Genomic DNA, 22,952 nt, shown 5'->3' on the forward strand with positions numbered 1-22,952 from the left:
TTAATAGCTTTGGCCTCCACTTCTTTGGTTAGGCTGTTCTAAGGGGCATGGCTGATGACTTTAGGATGGACATAAGGCCGACTCCCTATTAATGAGGCCTGCCTGAGAGCAGAATGGATCGCCTCAGGACATAATGAGTTTACCACCAAAGAAGGTGATGAAAGAGGGCCAAGTTCACATTCACTCGGCAGCGTTCTTCAAAGTTAGCTCTCCAGATGTTATTTCCTCTATAGATCCATGATTATTATACAGAAAGATGTTTAGTAGATATATTGGTTTGAAAAACACAGAAATGAACAGAATTGTAAATGGCTTCATAGCATTTATTCCGAGTCTCTAATGTGTTAATATGTTACTGAAAATCTCCAAGAGGCAAGAAAGCACGTACATATTCCCAAATTTTATTTGGCCAAGAAACGTTCATTTTGCAGAACATCTCAAAGGACTAGTGTTCAGTGGAACACCTACTGGGAAGCACTATGACATGGATAGATCAACCACTGAGACACAATATAATAGATGTAAAGCATGTAACACGGTGCCTAGTCACAGTAGGTTCTCAGAAATTGTAGCGATAGTCTATACTTAGTATCTCACTTTGCTGCCTCTCATTTCTGAATAGCATTTCTCCACATTTACTTATATAATCCCTTCCCTTCCCTCACCAGACTCTAGCCCTATTGGGCTTCCTTTATTTCCACAGGCTTGATAAAGTAATTTCCTGCCTCAGGGCCTTTGCACATTCTGTTTTTTCTGCCTAGAATACCACTTTCCCCCACTCTTCACTTGGATGGTTCCTTCTCATTCATTCTTAGACTTCATTTTAATTGTCACCTCCTCAGTGATGATAGCCTTGTTATTCTTGATCCTGTCACCTTCCTTGTTTCATCCTATGCATATCACAAATAATAATTCTTACTTCTTTTTATCTATTGAATATAAGAACAGTTTCCCACCACTCATATGTATACTGTAGAGACACGTGAGGTTGGAGATGTGGCCTTTTTTTTCCCTCCATTAACACTGTGTTTAACTAGATAATGCAAGACAAAGGTCTGTGCAATGAATATGTAATCCTCTATATAAAGGATATTGAATAATAGAATATGTCCCATTTTCAACAGATTTATAAGAATGCATATGGATTCTTCATGTTGCCCTTTGTTATATCAGCCATGGTTTAAAAAACAAAACAAACACAGGATATACTATTAAGATACAGTCCTGGGTTGGCTTGCCTATAGGAAACTAAAAGGAATGTAGTTCTGATATGTAGTTTTGTGGGAGTAGCTTAGAGCTTCTCAAATAGCTTAGAGAACCTAAAACAACAAAAGGTTTCATATGCCTCAAACTGTCCATTCATGTATCCATTCATTCATTCAACAAAGATACGCTAATCACCTATTGTACATTCAAACATCACTAGGCACTACACACTTGAGGCCCTCCCAATCCATCAATTTGGTTTCTATTCCCTCATTTATATTTCATTTATCTTCCCTCATTTTAGAGAGAGAGAGAGAGAAAGTGTGCACTTGCAAATGGTGGGGGGGAGGAGGAAGAGAGAATCTTAAGCAGGCTCCATGCCCAGCACGGAGCCCAATACGGGGCTCAATCCCACAACCCTGAGATCATGACCTGAGCTGAAATCAAGAGTTGGATGCTTAACCAACAGAGCCACCCAGATGCCCCCTAAATCATAAGTCCCTAGAGAGGCTTTTATGTTATGTGTGGCAGAAATAGGGAGATATATATATATATATATATATATCACACAAGCAGGGGCCGTGGCTGATCAATCTTAACACTCATGCCCACTGAGCTGGAATAGAGCTGCAAAATCCCTTTCAACACTCCACTTCAGGCAGCCGCTAGTGGTCATGAGTGATAGCACCCAAAAGGAGCCCTAGGTGCCTACTCTGGGTAGAAGAAAGAGCCCAGGCTTTGCAGTCAGACCACAGTGTGTTCGAATCCAGGCAGCAGAAGGATAGTCTGGGACAGTTTACTCTGTCAGATACAGATAATCCTACCTACCTTCCCTTTGTTAAGAGAATTAAATGAGCTAATATATTTGAAACACCTCTATACAGCAGGTGTCCAATAAATGCCATGGGAGCTCTTCCTTTTACCCCAAGTAAACCTCATAGAAGGTTTCACATACAGTGATTGCTTAACAAACTGGACTGGCATGAACAGAAACCTTGCTGAAGCAAGCACAGTGGGGCACAAAGATGGAAAACCAAGAAAGCGTAACGAAGACCAACTTCTGCCCTCCATCCCCTCTATCCACAACACAATCTGTACCACTTTTTTTTCTCCATACTTTTACTAAAAAGTATCCTGGGAGGCAGGAGATGCTCAGAGAGTTCATGATTGAAAATCCTAAGACTGAATCTTTTGTTCTTAAGTGCTTTTCTTAGCTTGACCTGATTTTGCTCCAGAGGTGAGGATTATAAGATCTGGTGGCATATTTGGGGCATTTTGGGACTCAGAGTCAAAGGGTGGGTAAATACTTGATCTTAACCACAGGTAAGCCGTGGCTTAGGGCTTGCCATTGGATGATTGCCCAATTACAGGATATGAAATGAATCTGTGGGTCTGTTGTGATTTTTTTTTCCTTGTACCCACCACCTCCTCCCTCTGGGTTGTTAAGACTTCCTTTTAAATATAATAATTAAATGTGGAACATAGCTGTTGGAGATAGAATACTCTGCTTGGCAATACATTTAAATCAATATTGTGATCTGAAGCAGGAGATTATTAAGGTTACTTTGCCCCACCAGAGTTAAGATTTTTTTTTATTATCCATATCAACAAACTATAGTCATTGCATAAATATTAAACACACCCAATTCCTTCCTTAATTTGCTTTCATGCTGATGAAATTGAGAGTCAGCATGGATAGGACATTAATGAGGCAATCTAAGATCCAAAGAAGCTGAAAGAAATGGAGGGAAACGCTACTGAAAAAAATCAATTGTGATTAAATCGGTGGACTGGACTCTGAAAGCATTCTCTTTGTGTGACAATTCATAATTTCCAGGTAATACTGGACTATCTGCTCATGATCTTTAAACATATGCAACTTCTCTTAGCACATAATTTGGCATCTGCTAGACTCTGATAACAACAGTGAAGGTTTAGTCCACAAGAAATCAAACCCCAATGGACGGACAAAGAAAAAGTAATAGTGGCAATTACTTGAAAATGTGCCCAGGATTGTATTCTGACAGGATTCACTTCACTAATTTTTATAGAGCACGTACCATGCACCAGGCACTGTGCTAGGCAGTGAGGGATACAAGTGGGGAATAAGACAAAGTCCCCAGGATCATGGAGCTGACATTTTGGTGGGGAAGACACAAAGAAAACAAGTAACCAAGATGACTTTAGGAAGTGAGCTATGATGAAAATAAAATGGGGACTAAAAGAGAGGGACGGTGATAGGACCCTTTATATAGGGTAGGCTACTTTCTGTAGGGAAGGCTTCCCCAAAAGATAACAGTTTAGCCAAGACCTAATGATAGGAAGGAGTGTGCGCTTGAAAAGATCTGGGGACAAGTGTCACCAGCAGATGGAAGAGCAAAAGCCAAGGTCCTAAGGTGGCAGCAATCCTGCCATGTTCAAAGAAGAGGAAAGAACTTGCTGTGGTCAAGTGAGATAAAGAGTCGAAGGACAAGAGCTCGGGCAGGTTATGTAGGATCTTCTCGGCATGTGAGAAGTCTGATTTTTTTTTTAATGCAGTGGAAATGAGCAATGGAAAGCTCAATTGGATAGTTGTAAGCAGGTAATGTAATTCATGATGTAATGAAATTAAAGTCAAGACCTAGATTTCACTATACCCCCAAATTGCCAATGCTCAAATGTAAGGAGGGGAAGCAAGAGCACTAGACCTGGAGTTTGGAGATTGGGGTTTTAGTCCTTGGAGACTGGGGTTCTAGTCACTTAGCTTAGACTAGTCACAACTAGTTAAGTGGCAAGGCTTCATTAGTTTATTTACCAAATATTTACTAATTGCCTACTGTATGTTTAGGTGCAAATGTTGGGACCTAATCCCAGACCTAAGAGCTCCCAGTCTATTAGGATGAAATCATAACAGAATTAGCCCAAAAATGGGCTAATGGGCTAATGAATATATTTGGGTATTCCTGGCTAATAGGTTATAGTCCCAAGTGATTTTTATAAGATTTAAATGAGATATATGCTTTGAAGACTGTAATTTACAAAAGGTAGCTTTTCCTTACAGAAATTGGTATTCTTTTCATTGCAAGTGACAGAAATCCAACTCAAGCTGATTAAGTTTGAAAGAAATTCAATCTCTTAGGTCACTAAAAATCTCACTTCAAGTGTGGCTGGATCCAGAAACTCAAACAGTATCATGAAAACTAAACCCACTCTCCCCATTCTGCATTTCTGCATAATAGCTTTATTCTATGGAAGGTTTTCCACCTTGTGGTGACAAGGTGGCTTCCAGAAGCTCCAAGAGTACATCCTCTCTTCCCTGCAACCCTATCAGTAAATTATTTTCTCTCCAGTACAGCAACAAAATTGTGGACTTGTTCTTATTGGGTCACCTGCCCGGGCTTAACCCATCACTGTGGTCAAAACAACTCTGAAGAAAAATAACAAAGTTGGATGACCAACACTATATTATTCCAAAATTTAGAATACACTGTGGAAACAGCATACATTTCTTGGCTTATGACTGAGTCAAAAGCTCACACTTGGAAGGGGAGGATGAAATTAGCTGCACCCAAAACCTAGATGAGAAATGGTTCCCCCAAAAGAAACATCAAGGTGCTGTTGCCCAAAAATTAGGCTATTTTAGGCAAGAAAATTTATAGATGATGATTCAGTACTCTAGTTTAATTGACGTGACCAGCTAACTAATCTCTGAATTTCTTTCTAGTGCCAAAATTCTATAAAGTCATTCACTCATTTAGCAATACACATTGAGCACATACTGTATAGCAGACACTATCACAGGTACTGGAGACTGAACAATGAACAAAGTAGATGAAATTTGAGTACAGAAATCATACACGGTACTTACATGTTGACATAAAATGAAATATTCTAGTTTACATAGAATTAATATTATATGACTAAAGATCATGTTTCTATCTACAAAGGAGTTATTAAAGACAGAAGCAAGATTTTCAGTACTGTATTATATAAAGATTGTTATGACTATATGTATGTATGTCATGTTCTTGTAAGTGAAATAATAATAAGTACATGTTTTAAGAAACATACCAGAATCTGAACCTCTAAGCCAATTAGGGAACAAAAATGTTCACAAGGAACAATTTTTAAAAACAAGTTTATGCAATATCTTTGTTGACTGTTACCAAAGAATTGCTTGATTGATGACCACCTTTGACTTTGAAAATATGCACTAACATTTTCAAGTAATGCCTCTGAAGAATGAGGCACTTCCTCCATTACTTTTTACTCAATAAAGGAGGTCTAATACCACATGGTGCTCTTGCACAACTTCCAATTCATGGGCTCTAGGCAAGTCAATATTTTCTTTAAAATGTCAAGAATATCTAGGGCACCTGGGTGGCTCAGTCGTTTGGGCGTCCAACTTTTGTTTTGGCTCAGGTCATGATCTCAGGGCCAAGAGATCAAGCCCCAAGTTGGGCCCTACACAAAGCATGGAGCCTGCTTGGGATTCTCTCTCTCCCTCTGCCCCTTCCCACCTCCACTCATGATAGATAGATAGATAGACAGACAGAGATAGATAGATAGGTATAGATAGAGATAGATAAAATCTTTTTTTAAAATGTCAAGAATAACTGAATATTTCAAAGAGTTTCATTTGGATTACAGGTAAGGCATCAAACTAAACTAATACTGTACCAATAGATATAAAGTCTATCCCTTCCCTCCACAACTTTAAGTCCATTTCAGAGAACTGCCAAGTAAACATGTATTTGTGATCAGTAACTAACCGTGTCTTAAGTATTCAATCAAAATTTTAAAACAATGTTAATTGGATAAGTTTCACTGTTGTATAACTTAAAAAAAAAATACATTTTCCTGGTCCTCAGTTTCATTACTTGTAAAATGCAGAGAATGGACTGAGTATAATCTCTGTGAAGTCATATATGTATAAACCTACATACCTATACACACACACAGAGCCCATTTCTGCATCCCTAGCACCAACCCCAAGTATTTATTCAATAAATACTCATTCAATGAGCAAACCATTTAAGGAATAATCAATGATTCCCCAAACTGCAAATCCTTGTTCTCATTTTCAACTGATTGGAGGGAAAAAGAAAAAGAGAAAAAATAAGGACAGGAGAATGAGTTTTGCATAGAACTAACACTTCATTTAAGAGTTGTATTTTATTTCAAGTATTTCTTACCTACATGTTTAGTGTTAAAATGCCCATACCATTTATGAAATGATGGTGATAGTATTTTGTATTTATTTTTACCATAATTTCCTTTCTCAGCAAAATTGAAAGTTAGTACACTATGTTGATCCCCAGTTTCTCAATTTCTTTACAATTTTTAATCATCTTTCAAACCAAAAGTGGGGTGAACCAAAGGCAAGATGATTCCTGAAGTGCCCTCAAGCTCCAAAATTCGAGGAGATAAACTTTTCTTGCTGGGTGGTTTGAACCATATAAGTGCATACGGGGAGTGATTCAGCACCATGGAGAGGTCTCCAAATGTGAGTCCCTCTTGGGGGACAAAGGGCTGGAAGGAAGAATGAAGGGTGGGTAAACAGAAGGGGGAATGAACAATGAGAGACTGTAGACTCTGGGAAACAAACTGAGGGCTTCAGAGGGGAGGGGGGTGGGGGATTGGGATAGGCCGGTGATGGGTATTAAGGAGGGCACGTATTGCATGGTGCACTGGGTATTATAAGCAAATAATGAATCATGGAACATTACATCAAAAACTAAGGATATGCTGTATGTTGACTAACATAACATAATAAAAAATTACTATTAAAATAAATAAATAAATAAATAAATAAATAAATAAATAAATAAATAAATAAAATACAGTGCAGGCTCTGCTTTGAACATGGCAGTCTTCATATGAGCACAAAACTCCAAGCCTAACACCTAAATTAATGAGTTTAAGTCTCTATTTAATGAAATATTCAGATTATGATTACACTTAGTTTCACTAACTGCATTCTCAGAATAATGTGATGGGGTTTCCTTTTCAACTTGTAATTAACTTTATTGATAAGAATTCTTATTGGGGTTTTTCAAACAGCTTCCTAAAACCTTATTATAAATTATTTTAATATGTGTATTATGGTATTAAACTATATTGCTTAATTTTATGCCAGCTGTTATTTTTTTAAAGAAGAAAAAATTCAACACTAATCTTGAAGAACAGCAAGCTGACCGAACCAAAGAGAAGACTCTGAAAAGAATCTATACTCAACTCCTGACAGCTAATCCTGAAGTTTGTCTTCCCATGTCAGATATGGCATTTTTATTTTCCTACTAAAAGCAAGGTGACCCTAACCAAACAAAATCCCCTTCTCCCTTTATACAATTTGTATAAAACTAATCAGATCTGCAAGAAAAACCTATATTCTTTTTTTTTAAGATTCATTTATTTATTTTAGAGAGAGAGAGAAGAGCAGGGAAGGGGTAGAGGGAGAGGGAGAATCCTCAAGCAGACTCCCCACTGAGCATGGAGCCTATCATGGGGCTCAATCCCAGGACCCTGATATCATGACCTGAATCAAAATCAAGAGTCAGCCACTCAACCAACTGAGCTGCTCAGGCGCTCAGAAAGACCTATATTCTACAAATGACAGATCTCCCCTCAACCAAAGGTGAGGAAAATCAGTACATGAAACGTTTCCGCTTTCTTTCACTATGATTCTTGGGAAGTTGTTAGGGCGTATTTCCCTCCTAGAACAAAATATCAGTTTCTCAAAAAAAAAAAAAAAAGTCCTAATCTCTTCCCTCTCCTTCAGTCCCAGGTATTTTGAGTGGGTCTCCTGCATTCTCCCAGAGCATCCTGACCTTACTCCTACCATGCTTTTTTGCAATTACCTATTTACTCCACTGTCCCATAAATTCCAAGAGGATAGTTAATATTTTTGTCTCATTCGTCTTCATACTTCCAATTCCTAGTACGCTGCCTGGCTCAGAGCAGGATTTTAGTATGTATCACTTAAATATTGACTGACTCAATGGAAATTTTAATGACAAGGAATCAGATATATTGGCTGAGACCTGGGTCCTCCAAAACAGAAATAGTGATTTTATCTCAACTGGTCCATTTTCAAAGATTAGTATAGTCTAATACAGTGATTCTTAGCAGAAATCAATAAATGAGGACAGAAAGAAAAGAGACATAACTGGAGCATCACCCACTGTAGGTCTTTGGGGAAAGACACAAGAAAGGTCATGAATAGAGTACAAAGCTAAGCCAGAGAGAGATGGGTTCATGACTGAACCCATGTACAGGATCTCAACTCCTTACTGAATATGTCTGTGGCCTTGGGCAGGTTACTTAAACTCTCCAAGCCGCAGTCTTCTCATCTAGAACATGTGGGTGTAGTACCTATTTCAATACCTATTTCTGTTTTATTTTTTACTCCTTTAATATCCACACTAAGTGTCAAATACATAGTAGGCATGTTGCATCATTTAATCCCAATATATAAACAGAAATGCTCTCTCAAAGAAACCGTGTCCAAGAATAGGCTTTCCCTGGTAGGGAAGTAACAAAACTTGGCATCTTTTAAGCTAAACCAGACACTGTGATGGGCACCTAGGCTTTCTTTACAAATAGTCCTACAGCTGCTTTGAAGCACTTTGGAAAAGCAATGCAAATCTAATTAGGCAATGCCATGTGGCCAGCATTAATAGCAATTTTTGAAAACAGCCCAGGAGGTGGCTTACAGAAAGTGGTAGGGTTTTTTTCTTTTTTTTTCTTTTAAGGGCTCTGTTTCTCTGTTGCCTGAACACACACATACACACACACCCTCACACACGCACCCTCATGCATACACAATCTCATTTTCTGGGTGGAAACACAAGACATGTTTGAGAACATACAGATTCCTACGGGCCTGGTCTGCCACTGTAAATAAAATATTAAAATCAATATTCCTAACAGAACAAAAGCTCATGTGTTTCAACGGGAATAGGAGAAAAACATAAGACAGGAACAAATGTCTAAGAATGGGACAGCTGCTTCATCAGAGCTATTTCCTTGGGAAGAAATTGACATATTCTTCAGTTCTCATTTGCATCAAAAACATTAGTAGTAACAAACACACACACACACAGATTGTGTTATCAACTGACACACAGAGTGAAAACATTTTCACTTTGAAATATCAACTGCACGATGAATGCATGCTGGTGTGTATCATCGTCCCCTCGTTAATGGACCACATTAGCACTAATGTTCACTCATTCCACAAGTAATAATGGTAACGACCAACATTTATATGTTACCAGCCATTATGCTAAGTTCATAATATGGGTTAATTAATTTAATCCTCTCAACAATCTTGTATTTTGCTCCTTTTATAGTATGGGACACTGAGGTACAAAAAATTAATTTAATTTTTCCTAGATTATATAGCTAATAGGTGACAGAGCAGATACCCAGTGCAGTTTCCTCTGAGACCTGCCAAGCCCATATCCCCCACTCCCTCATTGCACTATTGCAAAGTCATATTGGACATATTCAGCGGACATCATCCACACGTCAGAGACTCATCTATAAGACTGAATACTTGAAGAGAAATCCAGAACTCTTGATCTAAAACCACACAAAATTGATTCAAGCCATTGCACTTGTTTTTAGCTACAAATGTTTTTAGTTAATCCAGTTATAGAACCAACCCCTAATTCTTATTAACTCTATAATTTACTGACCCATGTACCAAAACCATAATAGTCATAGACCTTCAGATGGAGAAGTTTTAGCCTGCCTGACTGTGGGAAAGAATGTTCACCTTTCAGAAACAAGACTGTTGGTAGCTGTGGCTGGTTTGAAAAGAAGTAAAGCCTCATGGGAGTTGGAATTTGCCAAGCTCCCTCAAAATTCAAAATCCCAGGGGTCCTGCTAACAGGTTCCACCGGGCTTCATGCATGTGTTTGTTCATTCAGCAAACATCTATTGAGCACTGTATCATCTCACTGGAGATACAGGGGTGAATAAAACAGACACAATCCCTGCTCCCACCCCAAAGCTTCAAAGACCAATCTCCACCCCACTTCTCAAGCATGGCCTTCTTGGAGAACCCGCCCCACCATAGTCATGAGAGGGGCCAAGATACTCTCCACCACATCCAAGTGATTGAACCAGAGTCAGACAGTTGATCCAGGGGAGGCCAGGCCACTGGCTGCTCAGACACAATTCACATTTTCTCTCTCTGAATAATATGAACTAAAAGACACAGCGATCACGTGCACTAAAGACAAAAGATCGTGATGCTTTATTACTCACTCCACCTACTGAAGTCCCAAAGGTGGCCCTGAATCCTACCCTTCCTGGGCCTGAATATTCACCAGAAGATAGCCCATGTGTATCCAACAAAGTTCAGGCTATGTTAGTAGCCTGACAGACCTGGGTATGAATCCTACTTCCTCTATTAACTAGGATTCCATGGACAAGTTCTTTCATTTTTAATTTCATCGTGGGTATTTTCAAATACACACAAGGACAGAATGAACCCCTATGTATTTGGCCACCCAGCTGAAATTATATTTTCCCCCTTCTGTTTCATCGGCCATCCCCCACAATTTTATAGTTTCCTGATGATTTTTAAAGTCTATCTCAATCATCGTGTTAGGTGAGTTCTTCCATTTCCATGAATCTCAGTTTTCTCCTTCATAAAACAGGAATAACAATACCCATCCCATAGGCCTTTGCAAAATTCATGGGACAAAAATGTATGGGGCTTCTGCCATGAGCCAGCCCAGTTCCCATGGCTTGCAGGGCCACTATGACAACACACAGCGCTTGTTCTCATGGAGTTTATGTTGTATGCATAAATAATGAGGAAAACAATTCCAGAGGAAACAAAAGTTATAGAGAAAATCATGGGGAGATGGAGAACAGTAAGTGACCTGGGGGCCAATTAGGCAGCTTTGCAGGTAAGACGTAAAAGGGCAGAGGCCTGGGAGACGGTTTCTGTAGGCAGAAAGTACAGCAAGTGCAAAGATCCTGAGGCAGGGATGAGCTAGGCTGTTTGAGTGTTGTTTTCAGTACAAAATGAGCTAAGGTATCCATAGCCTTAACACAATGCCCGGCACACAGCAAGCTCTTGATAAATGTTAGCTACTGTTCATCCTAAGGAAGGACTCCACAAGATTCTCAGTACCCTGGACTATCTTTTGGAAATAGCTCTCTTTCCTACAGTGCCAACCGATCTTTGGGTTCACCTAGAATATCCTTTATCAACTTCCCCATTCTGCAAACACCTGTACCAGGAGGAGAGGTCACGTAGCATGGTGGTTAAAACACGGACCTTGGGGTCTGACTGGCCCCATTTAAACCCCAGCTCCACCTTTGAGTAGTTGTATGAACTTTGGATAAGCCATTTAACCACGCTGAGACTCAGTTGCCCCACTTTTATGAGGTGAAAATAACAGTACCAACCTAATAAGGTTTTGAAGATTCAATGTGTTTGGGGTTTAGAATGCTGTCTATATAAGTTACTGTTAATACTGCACTATCTTACATATGTTGGAATCTTACACACCTGCCCTGATTCAGAAATTCCCCCAATTTTAAAAAGATACTTGGGAATATTCCCTACCAGTGCCTCCAAAAGTCAAGCATACAACATCCTCGATGTCTTGGTAAATATGGATGAATGAATAGAAATCCATTTGGCCCTAGACACAAGCTGTACATCATCTTCAGAAGCTAAACCATGAATCTGCCTTGCATCTGGTTCCTTGCAAACCCACTTGGGAATGGTCCTGGGACAGTAGGGGGTGGGGTGAGGCTGGAATGGGAGCCTGGTCTTTCTGATGGATTCTAGATCCTGAAACATCAAGCTAGCATTTCTCCTCAGTTCAGGGTGAGATCTCACCTGCTCAGATTATGCTGCTAAATAAATAGGGGAACACCAACCCAATTCCAAAGAGGGGTTGCCTGTCTGGGTAGAACGGGAGGGTACTCTGTCCCACCGGTCTATGTGAGAACACAGTCAGTATATCAACTGGTTCTATTCCAACAATGACCAGGTGAATAATTTTATGTGGCTGTTTTTATAGACACTGGGAGACACTTTTTATACTATGGCAATAAAGGCTTTGTAATTGCTGCTGTCTTATTTAGGGTCGTTTTTAGTCTTTACCACATCATTAAACAATACTGCCAACCAAAACTCTACTATCAAGTTTGCTGTACTAAATACAATGCAGTATTCTGGAGTGGATCCTGGAACAGAAAAGGGACATAAGTGAAGAAACATCGTGAAATCCAAACATTATCTACAGCTTAGCTAAAAATAATGTACTAATGCTGATTTCTTAGTTTTGACAGGTGTACCACAGTAATGTAAGATGTTCACATTAGGGGAAAGTGGGTGAGGAGTATACAGAACTCTGGGTGTTACCTTTGAAACCTCTCTGTAAATATAAAATTATTCCAAAACTAAAACTGCATTAAAAAAAAAGAAGTGTGCTGTTAATACAAACAAGTTGAGAGACGTGGATCCAGGCTCCCTCCTTGTAGCCACAGCCCTCACTCCCATCGCCCATCCTTAAGATGAGAGGGAGCCTATATTTACCCTGCGCTCCCAGAAAGGATGGGGAGTGTCACTGGCAGGCTGCGAGGCTGGGGTGGGGGAAACAGAAGCACGTTCATAGCACTTGAGGACAAAATGTGCCTTCAAAAGCAAACTATAATTACACAGAAACCGAGGAGCGTTTGCGAAAAATCACCATCTCATCTGAATCCGCATCCTGTTCATCAAAGAGGTCGAGGCCCTTTTGATTATCAGACTAAATATTTTTAGGCAATATCACTGAATGCCTGGAAAGAACATGAATGGCATCCGCTGAAGAAAAATCCGTCTTCAGATAAAAAGGCAAGTCTTGCATATCACAGGAAAAATCAACCCTAGGAAATTTATAAAGGAAAATTGGCAAAATTTCCCCACATTGAAGCTTTCTGCCCCCCTCCATTTGCCTTTACCGTAGTCCTTCCCCACTCCCTTCCTTCTAAATATCCACAGACTTTTAATTCTCTTAGTGTTTGACCAAAGCATAACCAGGAAGGAGTCTAGCATTAGTATTAAGATGAAGAAAGAGAAATAGATGGAGAGGGGGATTCTCTTAAAGCTATGTCAAGTGGGTGACTGAATAGAGAGAAAAATGACATTCAAGTTTGGGCCATCGAATTCCCAGTTAAATCTGGTCACTTGAATGTTTAGTGAAGAACACCCTAGCAATGGCATGATGGGCCCCTTTTTGGTATATCACAAATGGATGCATCTTTCTTTCCATTTCTTGTATTTGCAAATCTTCATAGTTTCCACAATATCCAGAAAAGGGTTTATGTTCAATAGGTGCATTTTAATTCTGGCACCAAGAGCTGGTCTAACTTCTCATCTGGACTGGATTCCTTCTCTCCTAGTTCTCTATGGGTCAAATGGACACTGGCAACTTCATGGCTTCTTGAACCCCTGATAACTGATAAATACAAGTCATCAAGGCCTATCCTCTCAGTGAACTCCCAAAATCATTCCTTCTCCTAAACATGTAAATTTTCCCTGTGTCTATAATATATAAATAGCTCCCGTGAATCAATAAAAAGACAAAAATCATTACAAGGAAGCCTATCACTACTACCAAGAAGTACTGAATTAGTTACAAAAATTGAACTGATTAATGGAAATCTGTGGAAGAGCTACATGCTTATTTTCCAGATGTTCCCAAGAATTCTAGGAAATAAGGACTAGATCAACCCAGCGGCAATATATGAAATTAACATCTTGGTAATGCAAGAATGCAATGTTGGCATACACCTGGAATTCTCCTCTGTAGTTCACCAGGAATGCCCTGGTATACTTCAACCCAATAGAATATTACAAGACACATTTCTTTTAATTAGTATAAATATCACTGATACTGACTCAGATACAGACTAAAAGCAAGAATCATAAATAAACCCAGTTAGCCTGCCACGAGAGACTTCTGAATTACTCAGTGCCTGGACCCCCATCTCTGAGCAGTAATTTGTTTTCAGTACAACTTTAAGCAAAAGTCCCTTATTGAAACAAGATTCATTAATCCTCCTTGCCCTTCTGCCTGATGCAATGATGAAACATGGTTGACTTCAATGAGTTTGTTAATCCATTTGAGTGCTGATTCAAAAATCATCCTAAAGATTGAAACTTCACATGAGAAACTTGTTAACAGTCATCTTGCACAGCCAGGGACTCAACACCATTTCAACTTTGTCTCCACCATGATGGCGTTCACTCACGTGTCATGGCTAGAACCCACATACGTCTAGGTTCAACTTATTTCCCAGTGACTTTTGAAAGAGAATGTGCTCATTTCCATCAAAGCCAGAATTGGGCTCAGCAATTGCCATGTCAGAGTTGGTACAATTTACCATATCTTTCAGGGCTGTGAGATTGGGTCATAAAACTTCCAACTGCTGATGTATTTTGCTCTAAAATGTGGCTATTTCTCATGCCATTCTACGACCCAGTTCATAAATAAATAATGTCGAATTATTTAATACAATGACACTTAAGACATTCTATTTAGTAGCCCATTTTCAAACTGTGCAAATGTTGACTTTACAAATACGCTGCAACATTTTTCCAAGGCTATGAAAAATTATCACCACGCAGAATCAGAGGATTCACATCACCTATATCAAATACCACAGATTTATTCCTCTACCCATTGAGCATAAAAATTTGTAGCCAAACAGTCCAAACGATGATTCAGCAAATAAAACACCATCGCAACTCTGCTAGCAGAGTTTCAGCCAAGGCAACCCAGGCTCTAAAATGTGTGATGCTTTTAAGAACCTCCAGCCACAACTAAATGCATCTTTTAAATTATCTGGCTTTTGTTATTTTAAACCAAGCCCTCCACATTACTTTAATGTGGGGGTTACTTGAAAACCTAATTGCTGGGAATAAACACGGTAGGATACTATTGTCAAAAACTAAACAATCTTGCTTCCCCCCTCCCATTAGTCAGTACATCAGCTCCATGACATATGTTGTATATAAAGACCTTTGAAAGGAAAGAAAAATTGAGGGAGCGTACCAAGATCCCCAAGTATGCTCTGTCAGCTAAAGAATACCTAAAACACAATAGCGAATGTAGCATTTTTTTCCCTGGCCAAAAAATGGAAGGGAATTTGCTACTGTTGAATCACATGTACACACTCCAACATAACCACAACTGAACACCCCACACACAGACACACACGTGCAAGTGCGCGTGCATACACACACAGAGTAGTTTGTGATTTATTTTTGCCAAACTCTATTTGTATGAAAAAGAGATCAAATTCTTCCAAACTAACCATCTGTTCATTGAAAACAGTGTGAAACCTAAAGGTTACAACTGGTCTACCTCAGGAAGCCAACAAATAAGCAAATGGGCCATTGGTTCACTGATTTCCCATCAAGACGAACCACTAAAATAGGTTATTGGCTAAGAGATTAACTATCTCAGATGAACCAACCAAGTCACCCATTGGTTAACGAGGTACCCAACCATGATGAACCAACCAAGTCACCCATTGGTTAATGAGGTACCCAACCATGATGAACCAACCAAGAGGGCCATTCATTACCAGAAGAACCAACCATAAGAAACCAACCAAGGGGGTCACCCTCTAACAGAGAAACAAACCAAGTGAAATCTGAAGATGCCAAACACAGCTTCATCCCGGAGAGATGAAATCAAACTTCTAACTAGTCAACAAACAGAAAAGCTCTTAGTGAACCCAAACACAGACCATGAAATCTAGACGCATGACCACTGCATGGGTCACCAAGGGGGGGGGCTGGGAATGGACCGCATGAATATACTTACGAAGATTATTTATGGGGGTTCTGGTATCCATGTTTTCATAATGCTGGACATGAACCACAATGTTGAGGTCCCTCTCCATGTGGTCAGTGTTGCAGTGGCCCTGTGGCCTCATGACATCTGCAAGGGCCCTGAAAGAAGAAAGAATTTAAATCTGTTCATTCCAAACACAATGATTGGCACCTGCTGTGCTCGGAGCACTGGGCTTACGAAGACAGGGCCCCTGACTCCACCGAGCTGACATTCCAGTTAGGGGTGGGAGGGAGGAAAAGATGTAAGGAAGTAACAAAGATCACTGCAATTACAGGTTACGTAAGGACTCCATGCAAAACAGTACACATACCCCTCACAAGAGCTATGGGAGCAGAGTATCACCCCTCAGAGAGTTGTTGAGAGGATTCAACGAAGAATCTATGTAATCTGTCGGCACCCCATAAACTCAGTCCCCCCTCATAGCTAATGCTAGATCCCACAATTCACGTATAGCAATGGCCCACTATTAGCAACTAACATTTATGCAGTACTTACCATAAGCCATGCCCCGTGCTAATCACGTTATGTGCCTTAATTCAACTAAGTAGCATACGAACACCTTCTAAGGTTTATTACTCCTTCTTTGCCCATGAGCAAACGAAGGCTCAGAGAGGTGAATTAGCCCGCTGAAGGTCACATGGCCAGTTGAAACAGGGCTAAACCAGAGCCTGTGCACAGCTCTGGACACTGCGTGCGTTGGGTTTCCTGCAGCTGGGGGGGGGGGGGCGGGGGAGGATCTGGGGCAATCCAGCCACACCCTGTGTGGGTGCCCCCGTTAATCAGTAGCTGGGATGGAGAGAAAGCATAAAACCTGAGTCACCAACTGTGTTTTGGGCCCTTCCCATTTATCATCATGTTTAATCTCCTTGACGCTCCCCCAAGGGTTGATATTTTTTACTATTATTTGACAAATAAGAAAACAAAGTGAGAGGTGTTAAGTGATTGGTTAGTTTCCCAGGGCTGCTATAACAATGTGCCATAAACTAGGTGCCTTCGAACCATGGAAATTATGGTCTCACAGTTCTGGAGGCCAGAAATCTGAAATCAAGAAGTCAGTAAGGCCACACTCCTTCGGAAACCTATAGCGGACTCGTCCCTTGACTCTTCCTGGCTTCTGCAGGTTGCTGGAAATCTCCATCTTCCTCTGGTGTGTTTCCCAGAGTCTCTGTCTTTTAAGGACACCCCTCATACTGGGTTAGGGGCCCACCCTACTCCAGGATAACCTCATCTTCAACCACGACACCTGCAACAATCCTATTTCTAAATCAAGTCACATTCTGAGGACCACAAGATCAGAACTTTAAAAGAGACTTTTTTTCATGAGGGGGGGCTGGCACCCAGTTCGACCAGAACAGTGACCTTCACAATTAGATGTAACTTAGCCAAGCCGCTCCGTGTTTGCACACAGAACAGAACAGAGATGGCTGTCAAACAGATACCACTCCTAAGGTCAGACCTCACCACACATTTACTTCTCTTTACCTGCTCTCCATCACGTCTTTATTTCGATGTGATTATGCTGGAACGGTAGGTATAACTGCAGGTATAACTGCACAGGTGTGTATCTTTAACATGACTAGTGTTTTTACCATAAACCTCATGGTTTCTTCCTCTTTGCACAATGTGAGAGCTAGCCATGTTGCGGACTGTGAATCTCCTTCACGCCGTGGTTCACGGTGGAGCGGCAGGGTGTCGGCCCTGCTTACCCATGTCCCTGCTTAGGAGAACCTAGATGGTCAGCACCATCTCCCTGCCTCCATACACAACACTGCAGGAAGTACCCTCATCCACACCCCCTCCATCCACCTGGGAGAGCTTCTCCAGGGTCCACCCCCACAAGCGATACTGCCATGTTTTCGGATACATCCGGATGTCTTAACAAACCAGAACCCTGTGAGTCCACATCAAGGGAGACAGAGAAGCAAGGTGAGCTCTGTGAGTGAGGCCCACACATACCACCTCTGTATGCAACAGGCTTAGCCTGCCTGCTGAAATTTACCCGGCTAGAGCACCGATTCTCAAATGCTGTCTGCCCACCAGCAGCAAGAGCCTCCCCCGGGCCCATGTTAAAATACAAATTTTCAGATCCACCCAGACCCACTGACTCAGAAACTCCAGGGGCAGACATGGCCCAGCCACCTGCATTTTCTGCTGCACAATCAAGTCTGAGACTCTGTTAGGGTCACAGAGGCCCCGAGCTTGGGGGGAGTGGTGGCTCACGGGGCAATGAGACAATGGAGAACCACAGCTGGTGAGAAGTGTCAGGTGTGAGATATAGGGAACACAGCAAGAGTCCCACATGAATTAGAGGAAAAGATGGAGTCCTCCGAGAGACAAGAGAATAGCAACTGTTCCCATTCATTCATTCATTCGTTCACTGAACAAGCATGTATTGCCTACTCTGTGCCAGGAACTATTCAAGGCTCTGGGAATACAGCGACATGCAAGATGGACAAGACCATTGCCTGCCCGGAGCTTATGCTCTAGGGGACAGGATAAGAAGTATGCATGTTAAATAAATCAACAAGAACTGTGAAAATTAAATAAACAAAAGTGTAACATGATCAAGGGACACTGTTGCATAGCAGTGTTATTCCCAACAGCCCAAAAATGGAAAACAACCCAAATAAATGGATGAATGGATAAACAAAATATGTGATATGAGATGGAGTACTGATGCCTGGTATAACGTGAATAGAACCTGGAAACATGATGTTCCTACAAAGGAGCCAGACCCCAAAAGCCACAGAGCGGATGACTCTATTTATATGGAATGTTCACAATAAGCAAATGCATAGAGATAGAAAGTAGATGGGTGGTGATGGCCAAGGGGTGGAGAGAGGGAGGACTGGGGACTGGCTGTTGCATGGATGTATACGGACTTTCGATAATGAAAAGGTTCTGGGATCAGATAGTGGTGATGGTTGTTCGACTTTGTGACCATGCCAAAAATCACTGAATTGTACACTTTCTAAAAATTCTAAATCAACTGAGAAAGAGAGAGAAGGTGGTCAGGAAAAGCTTTCCTGAGGAGGAGACATTGGAGTTGGGTCCTGAATGGTGAGGAGTTGGTCATTTAGAGATGATGGAAAGAACCTTCCTGGCAGAGGGAACAGCAAGCACAAAGGCCCTGAGGCAGGAAAGAGATCAACTATTTGAGGTACAAGAAAGAAGGCCAAGGAAGCTGGAAGATGGCCAATAACGAAGGGGGCATTCAAGGTGAGGATTCCCCTACCCATTCTATGGAACAAAAAGGCACTCAAGTTAACCCAGCTCATCGTGCAGGGACCCAGATACAAACCTGAGTGTCCCTGACATCAGAGTTTGGCCTCCTTCCCCACTTTGTGCTGTAAGCAGGGTCTGAAACTCAACAGGTCGACAGGAGAGGAACTTCTGAGGCAAACGGCACATGCCCTCTAACCCGAATTTGCCTTTTTCCCTTTCTTTTTTTTTTTTTAAAGATTTTATTTATTTATTTGACAGAGATAGAGACAGCCAGCAAGAGAGGGAACACAAGCAGGGGGAGTGGGAGAGGAAGAAGCAGGCTCATAGCGGAGGAGCCTGATGTGGGGCTTGATCACATAACTCCAGGATCACGCCCTGAGCTGAAGGCAGACGCTTAACCGCTGTGCCACCCAGGCGGCCCATGCCTTTTTCCCTTCTAAACAGGCTCTTCGTCATGAAATTCAAGGACCTCTGAACCCCTGTGGAATTGAATAGAAATTTTATTTGTGCATTTTTTTTGAACAAGAAGCCATAGCCTGGATTCTCTAGGGAGTCCCCCCTCCCCCAGAATTCCAAAATATTTAGGCTTTCAAGAGGTTCGCAAAGTAAGTTATCAGGATAAGCTACCACAAACTTGGCCGGCATGGCTTTCTACAGATCCCCTGGGTTTCTCCTGAGTCCTGAAATTCTTGAAAATCCAGCCCAGAAGCCAAAGCTGCTTTTCCCCCAAGGCGGCCCCTCCCAGAGTGTGCAGTGGAAATGAGGGTTCCGAAAAGGCCTCCCTATCCTGGAAGAGCAGTCTGCAAGGTATGGTCCACTCACTCCAGGGACCACATAAAATGATTCAGCATCAGGAAAGGAAATCCGAGAACTTGTGTGTGTGTGGTCTTCAGTGGTTCAAGTAAGAAATCAATATAATGTGTGTACTGATGCTGGAGCCCTCCCTTGAAATGCCCATACCAGACAGTGAGAATCAGGAACCTCGGGCCCAGGAGGGCACCTGGCAGCAGCCCCACCATTGGGGTGTAATGCCTACACTGCAGCTCTGCGGACCCCAAGAGGGGCTATGCAGATAAATTATCTACCTATCTGTAAGTAGGCTAACCATCACCAAGCAGGCATGCGGCTTAAAAGTGTCCCGCGTAACAAAACAGCAGCCTGAAGATAATACAAACTGGCGAACCCAAGAACACAAGAGAGTTGACTGTCCCCCTCTCTTCAACAGCTAGCTTGCAGCAAAGTTAAAAATGATGATTGTCGGGGCGCCTGGGTGGCTCAGTCGTTGGGCGTCTGCCTTCGGCTCAGGGCGTGATTCCAGAGTCCTGGGATCGAGCCCCGCATCGGGCTCCTCCTCTGGGAGCCTGCTTCTTCCTCTCCCACTCCCCCTGCTTGTGTTCCCTCTCTCGCTGTCTCTCTGTCAAATAAATAAATAAAATCTTTAAAAAAAAACAATGATGATTGTCTATTCAGATCAAAGCAAAGTCAGCCAAAAACAATCAAAACTCTCCTGAGAAATATTCAAAGTATGGATTGTTTATTAATCATGAGCCCCCTCCTCAGCTTTTGAGATATCAGCTGACTGTATGATGTCACCATGCTTAGCAACAGATTTTAAGATATTTATTCTACCTTCAGCTCAGTTTGAAATCTGTTTTCATATACACTTTATAATGTACCTAATAACTGTTCACGGGTAAAAGCACATACTTATTAGTAAGGCAAATATATTCAGCATGTATTAGGGCATATACTAAAAAACATGTTACATCACATGTCCAAAAAATTTAATAAATAAGATAAAGGAAGAACCAACTCTGTGCTGCAAACGAAAAAATTCCCAAGGATTTGTCATCTGTTTGTAGCAAATAGTTTGGGTGCTTCTCAAAGTGCATTCATGTTACCTAGGGGTCTTACTAAAATGCAGATTCGGGGGACACCTGGGTGGTTCAGTCGGTTAAGCGTCTGCCTTCGGTTTGGGTCGTGATTTCAGGGTCTTGGGATCGATCCCCACATGGGGCTCCCTGCTCAGCGGGGAATCTGCTTCTCTCTCTCCCTCTGCTGCTCCCCCTACTTTTGCTCTCTCTCTCAAATAAATATATAAAATCTTTTTTAAAAGTGCAGAGATTCGGTTTCAATAAGTTTGAGGCAGGGCTTGAGATCCTTCTGCTCAAGCTCCCAGGTAATGAAAATGCTGCTGTTCCACAGGTCACCCACTGAGTAGCAAAATCCTTAAAGTTCTATGATGGTCAGTTTTAAGTGTCAGCTTGACTCAGCCACAAGGTGTCCAAATATTTGGTTGAAAGTCATTCTGGATATGTCTGAGAATGTGCTTTTCGATGAGATGAACATTTACACCAAGAGACTGAGTAAAGCAGATGTGTCCTCCATCATGTGGGAGAGCCTCGTCTAATCAGATGAAGGTCTGAATAGCACAAAAGGCTGACCCTCCCCTGAGTAAAAGGGAATTTTCCTGCCTGACAGCCTTCACACTGGGACATCAGCTCTGCAGATTTCAGACTTGTTAAGGGCAAGTCCCCATGTCTCTTCCTTGATATCCTTTAACCCAGTTCAGAACAATTATGTTGAAACATTGCCATTTTTGAAGTCAGATGATTGAATACTGGCAATTTTATAAGTTTCAATTTAGTGTCAGTTTTTTTCTAGATGTACTTGTGTGTTACTTGTCTTGGGCCATTTGATTGTTGGCTCTGTGAGTGCAGGAATTGTGTCCGTACAATTCACTGCTCTGTTATAGCTCTCAAAACAGTGCTAGGTATGCTGAAAGTGGTCAATAAATACCTATTACATGAATATGTGAAAGAGCGAATGAATAAAAGAGGAGATACTTTCTTATGTAAACCAGGATGTCAGAAACCAGAACTCCTCTGTGCCAGATACCATCCTGGGTGCTGAGGATACAACAATGGAAGACTTTGGTGTCCCTGCCCTCCTTCCTGTGGACAGTAATGCAAGGAGACAGATAACAAACTAGCAAACCCGTAAATGAGTAAGTTAATTTTAGGCTATAATGTGAAATGAAGCCAGGAGCACCAGGCGATGGGCTGGAGAGGCGGGGGCAGTAGTAACTAAGCCTGGGTGGTCAGGGATGGCTCCTCGGAGAAGGTGACATGTGAGCTAAGACCTGACTAGTAAGAGCCAGCGTGTGAGGTCTGACAGAGAATTCGAGCCAAGCCAACACAATGGCTCCAACGTAGCAATGAGCTTGGTATATTTGAGGAACAAAAAGAGAAGGCTGTGGCCCTTTATTTTCCAATTACAGTGAGCAAATAAAAGACCCCAACATTTCCAAACAGAGCTCAGAGTCCCAGCATCTTGCTTCAAAGCTTCCAGGAGTCCCAAGGTCTGAACTCTGACATTTAAACACTTGAATAGGATTCCTGAGCATTTCCTCTTGTATCAGAAGCATCTTTTATTTTTCAAGAATGCAAGGGCAATGGGCAGGAGGTAACTTGCTGGAGTGGTGGCTATCCAGGAGTAGACGCTCATCACACTGCACTTAAACCCCAAATGTGTGCCTTTTATACCCCACTGAAGGTGACTTCTAAAATGCAAGGATTCAGGGGCGCCTGGGTGGCTCAGTCAGTTGAGCATCTGACTCTTGATGTCAGCTCAGGTCGGGCTCCGTGCTGGGTGTGGAAT

General features: G+C 41.6%; 1 protein-coding gene across 2 annotated transcripts in view; it reads right to left on the bottom strand.

The window, feature by feature from the left end:
• SHISA9 (shisa family member 9) overlaps positions 1 to 22,952 on the bottom strand; it is a 281,281-nt gene that overhangs the window by 251,669 nt on the left and 6,660 nt on the right. For both annotated transcript variants that reach the window (XM_034670352.1, XM_002918071.4), the window contains exon 2: positions 16,038 to 16,165. In XM_034670352.1, coding sequence (XP_034526243.1) covers positions 16,038 to 16,165 — 128 coding nt within the window. The remainder of the gene's footprint in view (positions 1 to 16,037; positions 16,166 to 22,952) is intronic.

Source organism: Ailuropoda melanoleuca, chromosome 10, assembly GCF_002007445.2.
Source record: "Ailuropoda melanoleuca isolate Jingjing chromosome 10, ASM200744v2, whole genome shotgun sequence".
Taxonomy (NCBI): domain Eukaryota; kingdom Metazoa; phylum Chordata; class Mammalia; order Carnivora; family Ursidae; genus Ailuropoda; species Ailuropoda melanoleuca.